The sequence below is a fragment of the Salvelinus fontinalis genome, chromosome 10, assembly GCF_029448725.1.
Source record: "Salvelinus fontinalis isolate EN_2023a chromosome 10, ASM2944872v1, whole genome shotgun sequence".
NCBI lineage: Eukaryota > Metazoa > Chordata > Actinopteri > Salmoniformes > Salmonidae > Salvelinus > Salvelinus fontinalis.
Window position 1 is genome coordinate 45,212,524 of NC_074674.1, and position 16,505 is coordinate 45,229,028.

Sequence of the window (16,505 nt, forward strand, 5' to 3'; positions counted from 1 at the left end):
AGAGAGCAGACTGCCTCTCCACCAGCAGCAGCAAACCTATCCTTATTTATGTTAAGAAAACAAACGTGAAGGCCAAAATTGTGGGCGGGAAAGCACTCATCATGTTTATGCACCCTAATAATCACCCGGAGAATACTTCCAGAACCAACATTATATTGATATCTACTGTAGTCTTTATGGAAAGAGATGCATGTGACAGTGCAGTAAGCGTCTTTATTTCTCATTTACACATTTTGTCTTTTTGATTTCAATATGGAAGGGAAACCAGGTACTGGTGTTCGTATGTACTGTAAAAGGTAAAGTCAAGGTATTCTCATACCCTATGTTGTGTATCATAGTAGCAGTTCATTCAATTGAGGGAAGTAAGGAGGCATGGGGGGGATAGGATGTTCCCCCCATGATGAAAGGGGATCATGAATGAAAAACTTTGGGAAGTACTAGCTAAGTTTGGGAAGTACTAGCTAAGTTTGGGAAGTACTAGCTAAGTTTGGGAAGTACTAGCTAAGTTTGGGAAGTACTAGCTAATGATTAGCACAAATACAGATTGGCAGGCTTCGGCATATTTATTTATAGCCACTTTGCTGCATCTGTTGGGCTACAGGTGATCATGGGTATTTCTAAATAACACACCAGCCTGATAATATGGACCAATATGTTATTCGGATGGAGTGGAACGTTTTATTTTCGGATGGAGTGGAACGTTTTATTTTAATGGAGTCACCATCATTTTATTTTCATACATTTTGGAGTAGAAAAGTCACCAGGGCTGCGTTCAATCCGAAAAAGAAAAAGAAAAGTTTGCCTGGACGCTGCCACCACCATCAATAAACAAGCGATAATGGCCAAATGATCCACAGTCACGTGTCTTTAAAACCAGCCAATAACAAATGTTAAAAAAACAATGTGTAGCATATTCAGAACTGTATAGCCTATTGGTTTATTGGTTTTTACTTTCCTAAAACAATAATTGTCCACCTCATGGTTCATTTGGGGCGGCAGGTAGCCTAGTGGTTAGTGGTTATTAATAATAATAATAACAATAATAATAACAATAATAATAATAATGTTATGCAATAACAATAATGATAAAATAAATGATAATACATACGAAAATTCAATGAAACCTGAATAGCGAGTTGCACACACACAGTCACACACACACAGTCACACACACACACAGTCACACACACACAGTCACACACACACAGTCCATTTGGCCGCGCCAACGGTTTTCTCATGTTTGTCAATGACAATATTACAACTTGTCTACTTCTTTTCACGAGGACATGATTTTTTTTGTCTAACTTTTGTTTTACTTCAATGAAAAAGGCCTCCATCTTCTCAATGAACAGTAGCTTAGGCCAGCTTCCTCTCACTCGCTCTCTCTCTCTTCAGCAGCGGGCACATTTGAGGTGAGCATCCGAAACCAGTTTCAGCTAGACATGCTGTAAGCTATACTTATTATTAAGTTACCATTGGCTAACACAGATAACAAGCTTACGCAGTTCTCATCACCTCACACATTAAATTAACAGAGGATGGGTCCAATCGGGTCCAGTCGGTAAATACATAATAATTGCAGATACCTGAGAACCGTGAAAATGATATCAGACCCGACCCAGATCTAAGACAAAACCTCTGAATTTAGGACCCGCTCGTGTCCCGGGTCAGATCTCATCATTTCAGGTTTGTTGGACCCGTGAAAACCTCTACTTCAAGCCACACTCGCCATACCCACCAAACAGAGCAAATGTAGGCTACCTAAATGTCTGTTCAAGAAAGTTGAAGAACATTTTTGGAGAAATGTGTCGTTCAGTACAAGCCGTTACGCAATGGTGCAAACATTCAATGGAACTGAACACACCCCAGAACTGGCTTTCTCACAGTCGTTCTACAAACAAATGACCAAGCGTGTATACTTTCTGAACTGTTAGAGTTAGACCAACAGTTTTAAGTAATACAGAAATGATTGGTATTTCAGTTATGGTTGGGATATATTGACCAAATTATCAGGAAAGTTTTGAATGTGTTTTCCCTTCAAAATTCACAAGAAAAAAACATTTCACACTTATTTCTTAAAAACAATATATCACAGAGAGGAATGCCCCCAGACCCCCCCAAGACCCCCCAGACCCCCCTAGACCCCCCCAGAAGGGTATTTGACACCGGATCCCATTGACCCTTAATCTGGTGATGTCACAAGGTGCCGCAAAATTGAAAGAGTGTAAGATCTCAGTGGCTTTTTTTCTCAAGATTATTCAAATGCACAAAACTACTGAATGAAATATGCCAGTGAAGACTACCCAGAGTGGCTCCAACACAGTGGAACACGGTGGAACTCCTCACATTTGGTTTGCACTGTGTATGATAAGAGGGAGGTACTCCTCACATTTGGTTTGCACTGTGTATGATAAGAGGGAGGAACTCCTAGAGAGCCTTTGAATATATTGTGGATGACGACTTTGATGAAGACACAGTTCACAGCGCAGATGGACACATTACACACGTGACAAGCTTCAAGTTCTGCTTCCTGCTATCCACATCCAACTCCATCTTTGTGTACTCTGACATGCTGTTTGTGATTTTTGCAGAATAAGGAAGTTTTACATGCATTTCTGCCTGTCCAGGTTCGATGAATTCTACAGCACCATGGAGAGAGAAAAAGGGAAACTCTACTCTGTCTACGAGGACACTGTGCCTGAGACCGGGGATCTGAGAGGGTGGAGGGCACAGAGGCATGGAGAAGTCTGCGCCCGGTACCAACAGCTACACCGTGGGATCATCGACAACCGTCTCACTCAGCTAAAAGAACAGGTTCAAGGACCACAAAAAGGCTTATGTTTCTTGCCCTAATTGACCCACAGCGGTTCACCAGATATAGGGAAATCTTCCCCAACACTGCGTTCTCAAGTCTCAAGGAAAGCTATGGGCCTCACGTTGATCTCTCGCGGCTCAAAACAGAACTCACAGTGATGTACTCCATGTCTGACTTACATGTTAGGAGCCCGGCCGACTTCCTCCGCTTTCTCCAAGAGGCTGACTGAGAGTACTGCTGTTGACCATTCCCCTGTCTAATGCCTCAGTTGAAAGGACATTCTCCGCCCTGAAACAGATTTACGACTTACTGCAGGAACACCACTGGACCGGTCTGACTGTCAGCCTTGGCTTTGATCTCAATGGAGAAAGTACCTCTGCGAGATATAAAAATCAAAGGCCAAACTATATGACCCTGCTATTGCCCATTTCATAAAGAAGGACTGGAGGATGGAATTTTTGTTTTGTTTACTACAGCTCACTTGCTGTTAGCTATCTCTTTGAAAAGAATGCATGTTGAAATATTGTTGCATTTAAACTTTAGATCCCCATAAGGGCTACTTTATGTGCTGAACGTGATAAAAAAAATGATGTCTGCAACGGCAAGTAATAGCTGCTTTATTAATTTGGTTTTGGAATTGATAAATGGTTGTGGTTTTATGTTATGGATTGGGTTGTCTTGGTTTACTATGTCCAAGTGAACGGGCTGCTTAGGCTATTCTTTAACGTTATTTTATGCGGTGTGTGACTCCTCTTTCTATCAGCTCTCTCCTTCAGGACGGTGCTGAATAAGCAGAGGTAGCGCTCCTGTTTTCTTGGCGCTGAGCTCGCAGTAGCCTAACTGTCCACGGTCCAGAATCAATAGTTAGGTTCGTACCGTCGGGGCGACCACAGATTAACAGCAGTATTCATGGGGGCTTTTTCCTACCCTAACTGGGGAGATATATTGCATGTAGAAAGTCAAATACCGGCGCCGTACCGTGTGATTGCCGTATTACGAGCTCTGAACATTCAAACACAACTTTGCTATTTTGTGATTTTTTTGCCGTTTATCTCCCCCCTCTCTCTCCGTCTCCCCCCTCTCTCTCCATCTCCTCCCCTCTCTCTCCGTCTCCCTCCTCCCCTCTCTCTCCGTCTCCCCCCTCTCTCTCCCTGTCTCCCCCCTCCCCTCTCTCTCCGTCTCCCCTCTCCCCTCTCTCTCCGTCTCCCCCCTCTCTCTCCGTCTCCCCCCTCCCCTCTCTCTCCGTCTCCCCCCTCCCCTCTCTCTCCGTCTCCCCCCTCCCCTCTCCGTCTCCCCCCTCTCTCTCCGTCTCCCCCCTCTCTCTCCGTCTCCCCCTCCCCTCTCTCTCTGTCTCCCCCCCCTCTCTCTCTGTCTCCCCCCTCTCTCTCTGTCTCCCCCCTCCCCTCCCCTCTCTCTCCGTCTCCCCCCTCTCTCTCCGTCTCCCCTCTCCCCCCTCTCTCTCCGTCTCCACCCCTCTCCCCCCTCTTTCCGTCTCCCCCTCTCTCTCCGTCTCCCCCATCCCCCATCCCCCGTCTCCACCCCTCTCCCCCCTCTCTCCGTCTCCACCCCTCTCCCCCCTCTCTCCGTCTCCACCCCTCTCCCCCCTCTCTCCGTCTCCACCCCTCTCCCCCCTCTCTCCGTCTCCACCCCTCTCCCCCCTCTCTCTCCGTCTCCACCCCTCTCCCCCCTCTCTCCGTCTCCACCCCTCTCCCCCCTCTTTCCGTCTCCCCCCTCTCTCTCCGCCCCCCCCCTCTCTCCGTCTCCACCCCTCTCCGTCTCCCCCCTCTCTCTCCCTCTCTCCCCCTCCCCTCTCTTTCCGTCTCCCCCCCTCTCTCTCCGCCCCCCCCTCTCTCCGCCCCCCCCCTCTCTCCGTCTCCACCCCTCTCTCCGTCTCCACCCCTCTCCCCCCTCTCTCCGTCTCCCCCCTCTCCCCCCTCTCTCTCCCTCTCTCCCCCTCCCCTCTCTCTCCGTCTCCCCCCCTCTCCAGTCTCTCTCCGTCTCCCCATCTCTCTCTCTCTCTCCATCTCTGTCTTTAGTAAGGGTGGATTTACATTCATAAAATGTGTCTAGTGAGGATTTGTCTAGGATTTGCATCCTCTCTGTTTAGACTCTCCTTGGATGGAGTGTGGCCATTAGCATACCGTAAATACCGTAGTATATAGTCAAACAAAATAAGGATAGCAATTCAAACTTTACAGGAGCTTCTCATCTAAACCATTTTGCACATAAAGTTGCACACTTGATTAATGCAATGATTCACAAATGTGTGGATATTTCCATTTTCAATTTGGCTAACAGAGAAAAAAATGCTGTCTACTGGTATTAAGGTCATTCTTGCATGGGGATATGTGGTGTGGGAGAGCTATTGTCTTTACACTCAGAGGAGGGTATGAGAGTACTCCGGAGGTAGTGTGGAGGGAATCTCTTCAAGAGAGATTTTAATCTAGATCCGTCTCTTTTCACAAGAATCTCTCCTGGACCTAGTTTGTGTCATCAAAGTCGTGTAGTGTAAAGAGGCCCACATAAGTCGGGTAGTGTAAAGAGGCCCACATAAGTCGTGCAGTGTAAAGAGGCCCACATAAGTTGTGTATGTAAAGAGGCCCACATAAGTCGTGTAGGTAAAGAGGCCCACATAAGTCGTGTATGTAAAGAGGCCCACATAAGTTGTGTATGTAAAGAGGCCCACATAAGTTGTGTAGGTAAAGAGGCCCACATAAGTCGTGTATGTAAAGAGGCCCACATAAGTTGTGTAGTGTAAAGAGGCCCACATAAGTCGTGTATGTAAAGAGGCCCACATAAGTCGTGTAGTGTAAAGAGGCCCACATAAGTTGTGTAGTGTAAAGAGGCCCACATAAGTTGTGAATGTAAAGAGGCCCACATAAGTCGTGTAGTGTAAAGAGGCCCACATACGTCGTGTAGTGTAAAGAGGCCCACATAAGTCGTGTAGTGTAAAGAGGCCCACATAAGTCGTGTAGTGTAAAGAGGCCCACATAAGTCGTGTAGTGTAAAGAGGCCCACATAAGTCGTGTAGTGTAAAGAGGCCCACATAAGTCATGTAGTGTAAAGAGGCCCACATAAGTCGTGTAGTGTAAAGAGGCCCACATAAGTCGTGTAGTGTAAAGAGGCCCACATAAGTCGTGTAGTGTAAAGAGGCCCACATAAGTCGTGTAGTGTAAAGAGGCCCACATAAGTCGTGTAGTGTAAAGAGGCCCACATAAGTCGTGTAGTGTAAAGAGGCCCACATAAGTCGTGTAGTGTAAAGAGGCCCACATAAGTCGTGTAGTGTAAAGAGGCCCACATAAGTCGTGTAGTGTAAAGAGGCCCACATAAGTCGTGTAGTGTAAAGAGGCCCACATAAGTCGTGTAGTGTAAAGAGGCCCACATAAGTCGTGTAGTGTAAAGAGGCCCACATAAGTCGTGTAGTGTAAAGAGGCCCACATAAGTCGTGTAGTGTAAAGAGGCCCACATAAGTCGTGTAGTGTAAAGAGGCCCACATAAGTCGTGTAGTGTAAAGAGGCCCACATAAGTCGTGTAGTGTAAAGAGGCCCACATAAGTCGTGTAGTGTAAAGAGGCCCACATACGGTGGATAGAGCTATGTCAGTACTCACAGTCTCTCTAGCTTGTAGAGTCCACTGAAGGCTTGAGTGGAGATTGTCTGGATGCTGTTATTCTGTAGGAACCTGAGATGAGAAACACACACACACACACACACACACACACACACAGACACACACACACACACACACACACACACACACACACACACACACACACACACACACACACACACACACACACACACACACACACACACACACACACACACACACACACACACACACACACATCAACTCAAGCACAAAGATTCAACATTATTTCACCAGGTACCAGCAAATGTATTATTAATAGCACAATCTCATTCTAAAATAAAACACAGAGGTTGAGTTTTCATGTGGTAAACAAACATGTTTCTAGCTTTAACACAACCCAGTCCAGTCTAAAGCCCTGACCCAGTACAGTCTAAAGCCCTGACCCAGTCCAGTCTAAAGCCCTGACCCAGTACAGTCTAATGCCCTGACCCAGTACAGTCTAATGCCCTGACCCAGTACAGTCTAAAGCCCTGACCCAGTACAGTGTAAAGCCCTGACCCAGTACAGTGTAAAGCCCTGACCCAGTACAATGTAAAGCCCTGACCCAGTACAATGTAATGCCCTGACCCAGTACAGTGTAAAGCCCTGACCCAGTACAGAGTAAAGCACTGACCCAGTACAACGTCATGCCCTGACCCAGTACAGTGATAAGCCCTGATTCGGTACAGTGTAAAGCCCTGACCCAGTACAGTGTAAAGCCCTGCCCCCTGATCCAGTACAATGACCCAGAGGCCCAGAAGACGGTCTAGTAGAACAATGGTCCACTCTGGGTCAGTCTTGGTCTCTGTGTCAACTCAGTCTCTGTGTCAACTCAGTCTCTGTGTCAGTCTCAGTCTCTGTGTCAGTCTCAGTCTCTGTGTCTACTCAGTCTCTGTGTCAACTCAGTCTCTGTGTCAACTCAGTCTCTGTGTCAGTCTCAGTCTCCGTGTCATTCTCAGTCTCCGTGTCATTCTCAGTCTCCGTGTCAGTCTCAGTCTCCGTGTCATTCTCAGTCTCCGTGTCATTCTCAGTCTCCGTGTCAGTCTCAGTCTCTCTGTCTCCGTGTCAGTCTCAGTCTCTCTGTCTCCGTGTCAGTCTCAGTCTCTCTGTCTCCGTGTCAGTCTCTCTGTCTCCGTGTCAGTCTCAGTCTCTCTGTCTCTGTGTCAGTCTCAGTGCCTGTCTCCGTGTCAGTCTCTGTCTCCGTGTCAGTCTCAGTCTCTGTCTCCGTGTCAGTCTCAGTCTCTGTCTCCGTGTCAGTCTCAGTCTCTGTCTCTGTGTCAGTCTCAGTCTCTCTGTCTCCGTGTCAGTCTCAGTCTCTCTGTCTCCGTGTCAGTCTCAGTCTCTCTGTCTCCGTGTCAGTCTCCGTGTCAGTCTCCGTGTCAGTCTCAGTGTCAGTCTCAGTGTCAGTCTCAGTGTCAGTCTCAGTCTCTGTCTCCGTGTCAGTCTCAGTCTCTGTCTCCGTGTCAGTCTCAGTCTCTGTCTCCGTGTCAGTCTCTGTGTCAGTCTCTGTGTCAGTCTCAGTCTCTCAGTCTCTGTCTCCGTGTCAGTCTCTGTGTCAGTCTCAGTCTCTCAGTCTCTGTCTCCATGTCAGTCTCTGTCTCCGTGTCAGTCTCAGTCTCTGGGTTAGTCTCAGTCTCTGGGTTAGTCTCAGTCTTTGGGTTAGTCTCAGTCTCTGGGTTAGTGTCAGTCTCTGTGTCAGTCTCTGTGTCAGTCTCTGTGTCAGTGTCTGTCTCTGTGTCTGTCTCTGCGTCTGTCTCTGCGTCTGTCTCTGCGTCTGTCTCTGCGTCTGTCTCTGCGTCTGTCTCTGCGTCAGTCTCTGTGTCAGTCTCTGTGTCAGTCTCTGTGTCAGTCTCGGTCTCGATCTCGGTCTCGATCTCGGTCTCTGCAGTGAAGTTATACTGTAGATAAGAAGTGATATGAATATATAAATAAACAATTAAAGTGTGTGTTTGTGTGTCTGTAAAAATATTAAACTTTTATTTAAATAGGCAGTTAAGACCAAAATTCTTATTTACAATGACAGCCTACCAAAAGGCCTCCTGCCGAGACGGGGGCTGGGATTAAAAAATATATATCGGACAAAACACACATCACGACAAGAGAGACACAACAACACTCCTTTAAATCTTCAAATAGAGAGAGACAGGCATTGATGATGTTCAGAGTGATTAAGTCCAGAGAGACTTAATAAATAACTGATGATGATTAATGAATGAGTAAAAAACGAATAAAACAATTTATTCATTTTACCCCGTGTTCTTTCCCGAATTTCAGAATTCGGGAGCTTGTCTCTTCGCTGCAACTTCCCAATGGGCTCGGGAGAGGCGAAGTTTCGAGGCACCCAAAATTATGACTCCCGAAACCACGCTTCTTTACACCCACTCCCTGAACCCAGAAGACCGCTGCACCAATGTGTCAGAGGAAACACCGTTCAACTGACAACCAAGGTCAGCCTGCAGGCGTCCACCCCGTCACAAGAGCACAATGAGCCAAGTAAACCCCCCCCGGCCAAACCCAGACTTACTGTGCACCACCCTATGGGACTCACGTTCGTAATGACACAGCCCGGAATTGAACCCCAGGCTGTAGTGACACCACAACACTGCGATGCAGGGCCTTAGACCACTGCGCCACTCGGGAGGCCCGTAACTTCCACTTTGATCACAGAGTGAACACAGACTCTGACCCTATGTCTCAGGAAGCCACGTCTGCATGGCCGCACTAGTGTGTGTGTGTGTGTGTGTGTGTGTGTGTGTGTGTGTGTGTGTGTGTGTGTGTGTGTGTGACAGACAATGAGAGAGATACACATCAGAGAGAGACCTCTACATGACCGTGAAAGTGTGTGTGTGTTTATGCGTGGGCGCCTGTTTCATCGTGTTTCACAGTCACACTGTGTCTTTTGTACTCTTATCCTCTTTTGCCTCCTTAAAGCTGCAATATGTAACTTTTTGGGCTACCCGACTAAATTCACATAGAAATGTGAGTTATAGATCTGTCATTCTCTTTGAAAGCAAGTCTGAGAAGCGGTAGAGTTGTTGTGCACTATCTATACTTCCGGGTTCTTAAGTTTAGTTTTTGTGTCTTTTACTTTTGGTTTGGTACACCAGTTTCTAACAGTTAAAAAAACATTATTTGGGGTTATGGAAAATATATTTCACAGCAGTTTAGATGGTAAAATGATTCTCTACACTATACTTTCTTGTTTTGTCACATAAACGGAAATTAGGCCAACTATTAGAATTTTAATAACGAGGAAATGTCGGAGTGATTTCTGCATAGTGCATCTTTAATATACTGTTCTGTGTGTGTCTCTGTGTGTGTGTGTCTCTCTGTGTGTGTGTCTCTCTGTGTGTGTGTCTCTGTGTGTGTGTCTCTTTGTGTGTGTGTGTGTCTCTCTGTGTGTGTGTCTCTCTGTGTGTGTATCTCTTTGTGTGTGTATCTCTTTGTGTGTGTATCTCTTTGTGTGTGTGTGTGTGTGTGTGTGTGTGTGTGTGTGTGTGTGTGTGTGTGTGTGTGTGTGTGTGTGTGTGTGTGTGTGTGTGTGTGTGTGTGTGTCCCATAATGACATCACAATACCCCATAATGAAAATGCAATGCTAGAAATGTTAACAAATGTATTAAAAATAAAAAACAGAAATACCTTATTTACATAAGTGATCAGACCCTTTGCTATGGGACTCCAAGTTGAGCTCAGGTGCATTCTGTTTCCATTGATCATCTTTAGGATATTTCTACAACTTGATTGGAGTCCACATGTGGTAACGTCAATTGATTGGACATGATTTGGAAAGGCACACACCTGTCTATATAAGGATCTACAGTTGAGAGTGCATGTCAGAGCCAAAACCAAGCCATTCGGGTCGAAGGAATTGTCAGTAGAGCTCCAAGACATTGAAGGTTCCCAAGAACACAGTGGCCTCCATCATTCTTAAATGGAAGAAATATGGAACCACCAAGACTCTTCCTAGAGCTGTCCGCCCGGCCAAACTGAGCAATCAGGAGAGAAGGGCCTTGTGGAGATGGGAGAACCTTCTAGAAGGACAACCATCTCTGCAGGACTCCACCAATTAGTGGCCAGACGGAAGCCACTCCTCATCAAAAGGCACATGACAGCCCGCTTCGAGTTTTCCAAAAGGCACCTGAAGGACTCTCAGACCATGATGATCAGATCTGATGAAACCAAAATTGACCTCTTTGGCCTGAATGCCAAGAGTCATGTCTGGAGGAAACCTGGCACCATCCCTACGGTGAAGCATGGTGGTGGCAGCATCATGCTGTGGGGATGTTTTTCAGCAGCAGGGACTAGGAAACTAGTCAGGATCGAGGGAAAGATCCTTGATGAAAACCTGCTCCAGAGAGCGGATGTCAGAATGGGGAGCTTGAGAGCATCTGCAGGGTAAAATGGGAGAAACTCCCCAAATACAGGTGTGCCAAGCTTGTAGCATCATACCCAAGAAGACTAGAGGCTGTAATCGCTGCCACAGGTGCTTCAACAAAGTACTGAGTAATGGGGTCTGAATACTTATGTAAATGTCATTTTTCCATTTTTTATTTAGAATAAATTAGCAAACTTTTTTCTTCTAACGTTTTTTTGCTTTGTCATTGTGGGGTAAATTGTTGACTTTTTTCTTTAAAAAAAAATCAATTTTAGAATAAGGCTGTAATGTAACAAAATGTGGAAAAAGTCAAGAGGTCTGAATGCACTTTATCCTGTTGAGGCTAGGGGGTGCTGTTGTCACTATTTATGGAAATCGTGCAATTTTTTAAACGGCTTCCTACTAAATTCTTGATCGTACAATATGCATATTATTATTATTATTGGATAGAAAACAGTCTCTAGTTTCTATAGCCGTTGAAATTTTGTCTCTGAGTGGAACAGAACTCATTCTACAGCAATTTCCCTGACATGGAGTCAGATTTCACACATTTTGGCCCTTGATCTGGAGTCAGTTAAAAGGCCACTGTTATTGCTATGAGTATACAGACACTGCTTACGTCTTCCCCTGGATGCCTTTACGTGATGACGATTTGAATGGTATCGATTGCGCAATCACAGCCCCTATAAAACAAAAACACGTGTAGGTAGGAACTCTTTTCCAGGTGCGTCAGGCGCGCGGAGGACACCGACCTACTCTTTTTCCAAGCATTAGTGTAGCCAGTTATATTTCTCCGGTCATGTTTCTACTCGTTATAGGAGTTAAAAACATCATAAGGTAGTTAATTTAAACCGTTTTATAGCAATTTATATCCGTTTAGTGCGATTTTGGGACATTTATTTCTGAGACACTGTGAATCTCTGGGCACGGTTCCAGTTCATGCCGAACGCAATGGGCATTTCGACATGGCAAGAGGACAGCTTTCGACCAAAAGACGATTAGACCCAAGAAAGGATTCTTTGCCCAAGATTCTGATGGAAGAACAGCTCAAAGTAGGAACAATTCATTATGATAAATCGTGTTTCTGTCGAGAAATGTTAATCGCTTATGACGCCATCTTGCTAGACGTAGCTTCGCTTGGCGCAAACTGTATTGAAAAGTAAGGATAATTAAAAAAATGTAAATCAGCGATTGTATTAAGAATTAAATTGTCTATCAATCGCTGTCCACCCTATATTTTTTTGTCACGTTTATGAGTATTTATGTATACGACTAGATCACTGTCTAATATGGCGCACGACATTGTCTGACCAGCTGGGCAACTTTTGTCATTGTCTAACCATGATTTTGGTGGCTAAATATGCACATTTTCGAACAAACTGTATATGTATGTTGTAATGTGATGTTACAGGAGTGTCATCTGAAGAATTCTGAGAAGGTTACGTTATCGCTCTCTTTGGCTAGAATCAATGCTCTGGTAACGTTTGCATATGTGGTATGCTAATATAACGATTTATTGTGTTTTCGCTGTAAGACACTTAGAAAATCTGAAATATTGTCTGTATTCACAGGATCTGTGTCTTTCGATTAGTGTATGCTGTGTATTTTTACGAAATGTTTGATGATTAGTAATTAGGTAAACACGTTGCTCTATATATTTATTCTAGTCCATTTGTGACGGTGGGTGCAATTGTAAACTATGACATCTACCTGAAATATGCACATTTTTCTAACAAAACCTATCCTATACCATAAATATGTTATCAGACTGTCATCTGATGAGTTTTTTTCTTGGTTAGTGGCTATCAATATCTTAGTTTAGCAGAATTGGTGATAGCTACTGGTGTTGGTGGACAAATAAAAGATGGTGTCTTATGCTAATGAGTTTAGCTAAAAGATTTATATCTTTACATATTGTGTCTTCCCTGTAAAACATTTTAAAAATCGGACATGTTGGCTGGATTCACACGATCTGTGTCTTTCATTAGCTGTATTGGACTTTAATGTGTGAAAGTTAAATATTTAAAAAAAAAATATTTTTTTAATTTCGCGCTCTGCCTTTTCAGTGGAATGTGGGGGAGGGGTGGGGGGGGTGTGCCGCTAGCGGCACCCCAGTCCTAGACAGGTTAACTTCCACCTCTGTTATGAATATGGATGAGAAGCGATTACATATCAAACAGTATCTGGATCCGAGGGTCTATTTATAGGTAAAGGGGTGTGAGGGGCGAGACTTATACACACACACTTTTCTTGTGTCTTAAAAATAGTTACGTTCTAATAACATTTAGTACAAGGACAATGTTAAAGCTGTCGCTCTCCTCATCCTCGGACGAGGTGAGGAGAGAAGGATCTTCAGACCAAAATGCGGTTTGCGGGAAATAAGCCATCTTTTTATTTATAAACGACAAAACTGATGATGATGGCAACACGAAAACAAACACTTTAACAAACTTACAAAATAACAAAACGACGTAGAACGAAACCTGAACATAAACTCACAACACTAAACGTAAACTCACGGACAGGAACGTTACATCAAAACACACGAACAGCCAAACAGTCCCGTATGTGAAAATACATCGACAACGACGAAGACATCACAGGAGACAATCACCCACAAACAAACAGTGAGAACGCCCTACCTAAATATGACTCTTAGAGGAAAACGCAAACCACCTGCCTCTAATCAAGAGCCATACCAGGTAACCCAAAACCAACATAGAAACAGATAACATAGACTGCCCACCCAAAACACATGCCCTGACCATAAACACATAAAAAACAACATAAAACAGGTCAGGACTGTTACAGAACCCCCCCCTCAAGGTGCGAACGCCGGGCGCACCAGCACAAAGTCCAGGGGAGGGTCTGGGTGGGCAGTTGACCACGGTGGTGGTTCCGGCTCAGGACGCTGTCCCCACACCACCATAGTCACTCCCCTCTTCTGTCTACCCCCTCCAATGACCACCCTAAAACTACCTTCCCCTAAATAAACGGCCAGCACCGGGACAAGGGGCAGCACCGGGACAAGGGGTAGCACCGGGACAAGGGGCAGCACCGGGACAAGGGGCAGCACCGGGATAAGGACCAGCACCGGAATAAGGGGCAGCACCGGGACAAGGGGCAGCACCGGGACAAGGGGCAGCACCGGGACAAGGGGCAGCACCGGGACAAGGGGCAGCACCGGGACAAGGGGCAGATCCCGGCTGAAGGACTCTGGCAGGTCCTGGCTGAGGGACTCTGGCAGGTCTTGTTTGGACGGCTCTGGCAGGTCCTGGCTGGACGGCTCTGGCAGGTCCTGGCTGGACGGCTCTGGCAGGTCCTGGCTGGACGGCTCTGGCAGGTCCTGGCTGGACGGCTCTGGCAGGTCCTGGCTGGACGGCTCTGGCAGGTCCTGGCTGGACGGCTCTGGCAGGTCCTGGCTGGACGGCTCTGGCTGGTCCTGGCACGACGACTCTGGCTGGTCCTGGCACGACGACTCTGGCTGGTCCTGGCACGACGACTCTGGCTGGTCATGGCAGGACGACTCTGGCAGATCCTGTCTGGTTGGCGGCTCTGGCAGATCCTGTCTGGTTGGCGGCTCTGGCAGATCCTGTCTGGTTGGCGGCTCTGGCAGATCCTGTCTGGTTGGCGGCTCTGGCAGATCCTGTCTGGTTGGCGGCTCTGGCAGATCCTGTCTGGCGGGCGGCTCTAGCGGCTCCTGTCTGGCGGGCGGCTCTAGCGGCTCCTGTCTGGCGGACGGCTCTGTAGGCTCATGGCAGACGGGCGGCTTTGCAGGCTCATGACAGACGGGCGGCTTTGCAGGCTCATGGCAGACGGATGGCTCATACGGCGCTGGGGAGACGGATGGCTCAGATGGCGCTGGGGAGACGGATGGCTCAGATGGCGCTGGGGAGACGGATGGCTCAGATGGCGCTGGGGAGACGGATGGCTCAGATGGCGCTGGGGAGACGGATGGCTCTGTAGGAAGGAGAAGGAGAGACAGCCTGGTGCGTGGTCTAGGCACTGGCTGCGCTGGAGAGGAGGAAACAGCAGGAGAGCGAACCCGGAGAGACAGCCTGGTACGGGGGGCTGCCACCGGAGGACTGGTACATGGAGGTGGCACCGGGTCTACCGGACCGTGAAGGAGGACACGTGCTCTTGAGCACCGAGCCTCCCCAACCCTACCAGGTTGAATGATCCCCGTAGCCCTGCCAGTGCGGCGAGGTGGAATAGCCCGCACTGGCCTATGCAGGCGAACCGGGGACACCACCTGTAAGGCTGGTGCCATGTACGCCGGCCCGAGGAGACGTACTGGAGGCCAGATACGTTGGGCCGGCTTCATGACATCCGGCTCGATGCCCAACCTAGCCCTCCCAGTGCGGCAAGGTGGAATAGCCCGCACTGGACTAAGCACGCGTACTGGGGACACCGTGCGCTTTACCGCATAACACGGTGTCTTACCAGTACGACGCCTTCTACCTCCACGGTAAGCACGGGGAGTTGGCTCGGGTATCCTACCCGGCTTTGCCACACTCCTCGTGTGCCCCCCCCCAAGAAATTTTTTGGTCTGACTCACGGGCTCCCAACCGCGTCGTCGCGCTGCCTCCTCATACCAGCGCCTCTCAGCCTTCGCTGCCTCCAACTCCTCCTTTGGACGGCGATATTCCCCTGGTTGAGCCCAAGGTCCTCTACCGTCCAGGATCTCCTCCCAAGTCCAGAAGTCCTTGTTGCTCCGTAGAGCATTCCCATACCGCTTGGTCTTAGCGTGGTGGGTGATTCTGTTAAAGCTGTCGCTCTCCTCATCCTCGGACGAGGTGAGGAGAGAAGGATCTTCAGACCAAAATGCGGTTTGCGGGAAATAAGCCATCTTTTTATTTATAAACGACAAAACTGATGATGATGGCAACACGAAAACAAACACTTTAACAAACTTACAAAATAACAAAACGACGTAGAACGAAACCTGAACATAAACTCACAACACTAAACGTAAACTCACGGACAGGAACGTTACATCAAAACACACGAACAGCCAAACAGTCCCGTATGTGAAAATACATCGACAACGACGAAGACATCACAGGAGACAATCACCCACAAACAAACAGTGAGAACGCCCTACCTAAATATGACTCTTAATTAGAGGAAAACGCAAACCACCTGCCTCTAATCAAGAGCCATACCAGGTAACCCAAAACCAACATAGAAACAGATAACATAGACTGCCCACCCAAAACACATGCCCTGACCATAAACACATAAAAAACAACATAAAACAGGTCAGGACTGTTACAGACAAAGTGTAGAAAAAGCTGTCTATATTGGTAAACGATTTATACTCACTATTAAAACAATAAACAGTTATGAGAATAAGAGTATGAGAATGAGTGGGATAGTCAAAGATTAAACAATACGTTTAAATAATCGAAGATTAAACAATAAAATAATCTAATATGCTGACCAAACAGGACACGCATGTTGATTTTGTACCCCCACACCAGACACGATCATATTAAAACAAACTCTGAACCAATTATATTAATTTGGGGACAGGTCAAAAAGCATTAAACATTTATGGCAATTTAGCTAGCTAGCTTGCTATTGTTAGATAATTTGTCCTGGGATATAAACATTGGGTTGTTATTTTACCTGAAATGCACAAGATCCTCTACTCCGACAATTAATCCACAGATTAAACAATA

General features: G+C 46.7%; 1 protein-coding gene across 4 annotated transcripts in view; it reads right to left on the reverse strand.

Moving 5' to 3' along the window:
* The window catches only part of LOC129864192 (relaxin receptor 2-like), a 191,378-nt gene that overhangs the window by 108,303 nt on the left and 66,570 nt on the right, over positions 1-16,505 (reverse strand). For 3 of the 4 annotated variants that reach the window (XM_055936886.1, XM_055936885.1, XM_055936888.1), the window contains exon 6: positions 6,425-6,496. The exons of the other annotated variant lie outside the window; for it this stretch is intronic. In XM_055936886.1, coding sequence (XP_055792861.1) covers positions 6,425-6,496 — 72 coding nt within the window. The remainder of the gene's footprint in view (positions 1-6,424; positions 6,497-16,505) is intronic. 4 annotated transcript variants of the gene reach the window in all.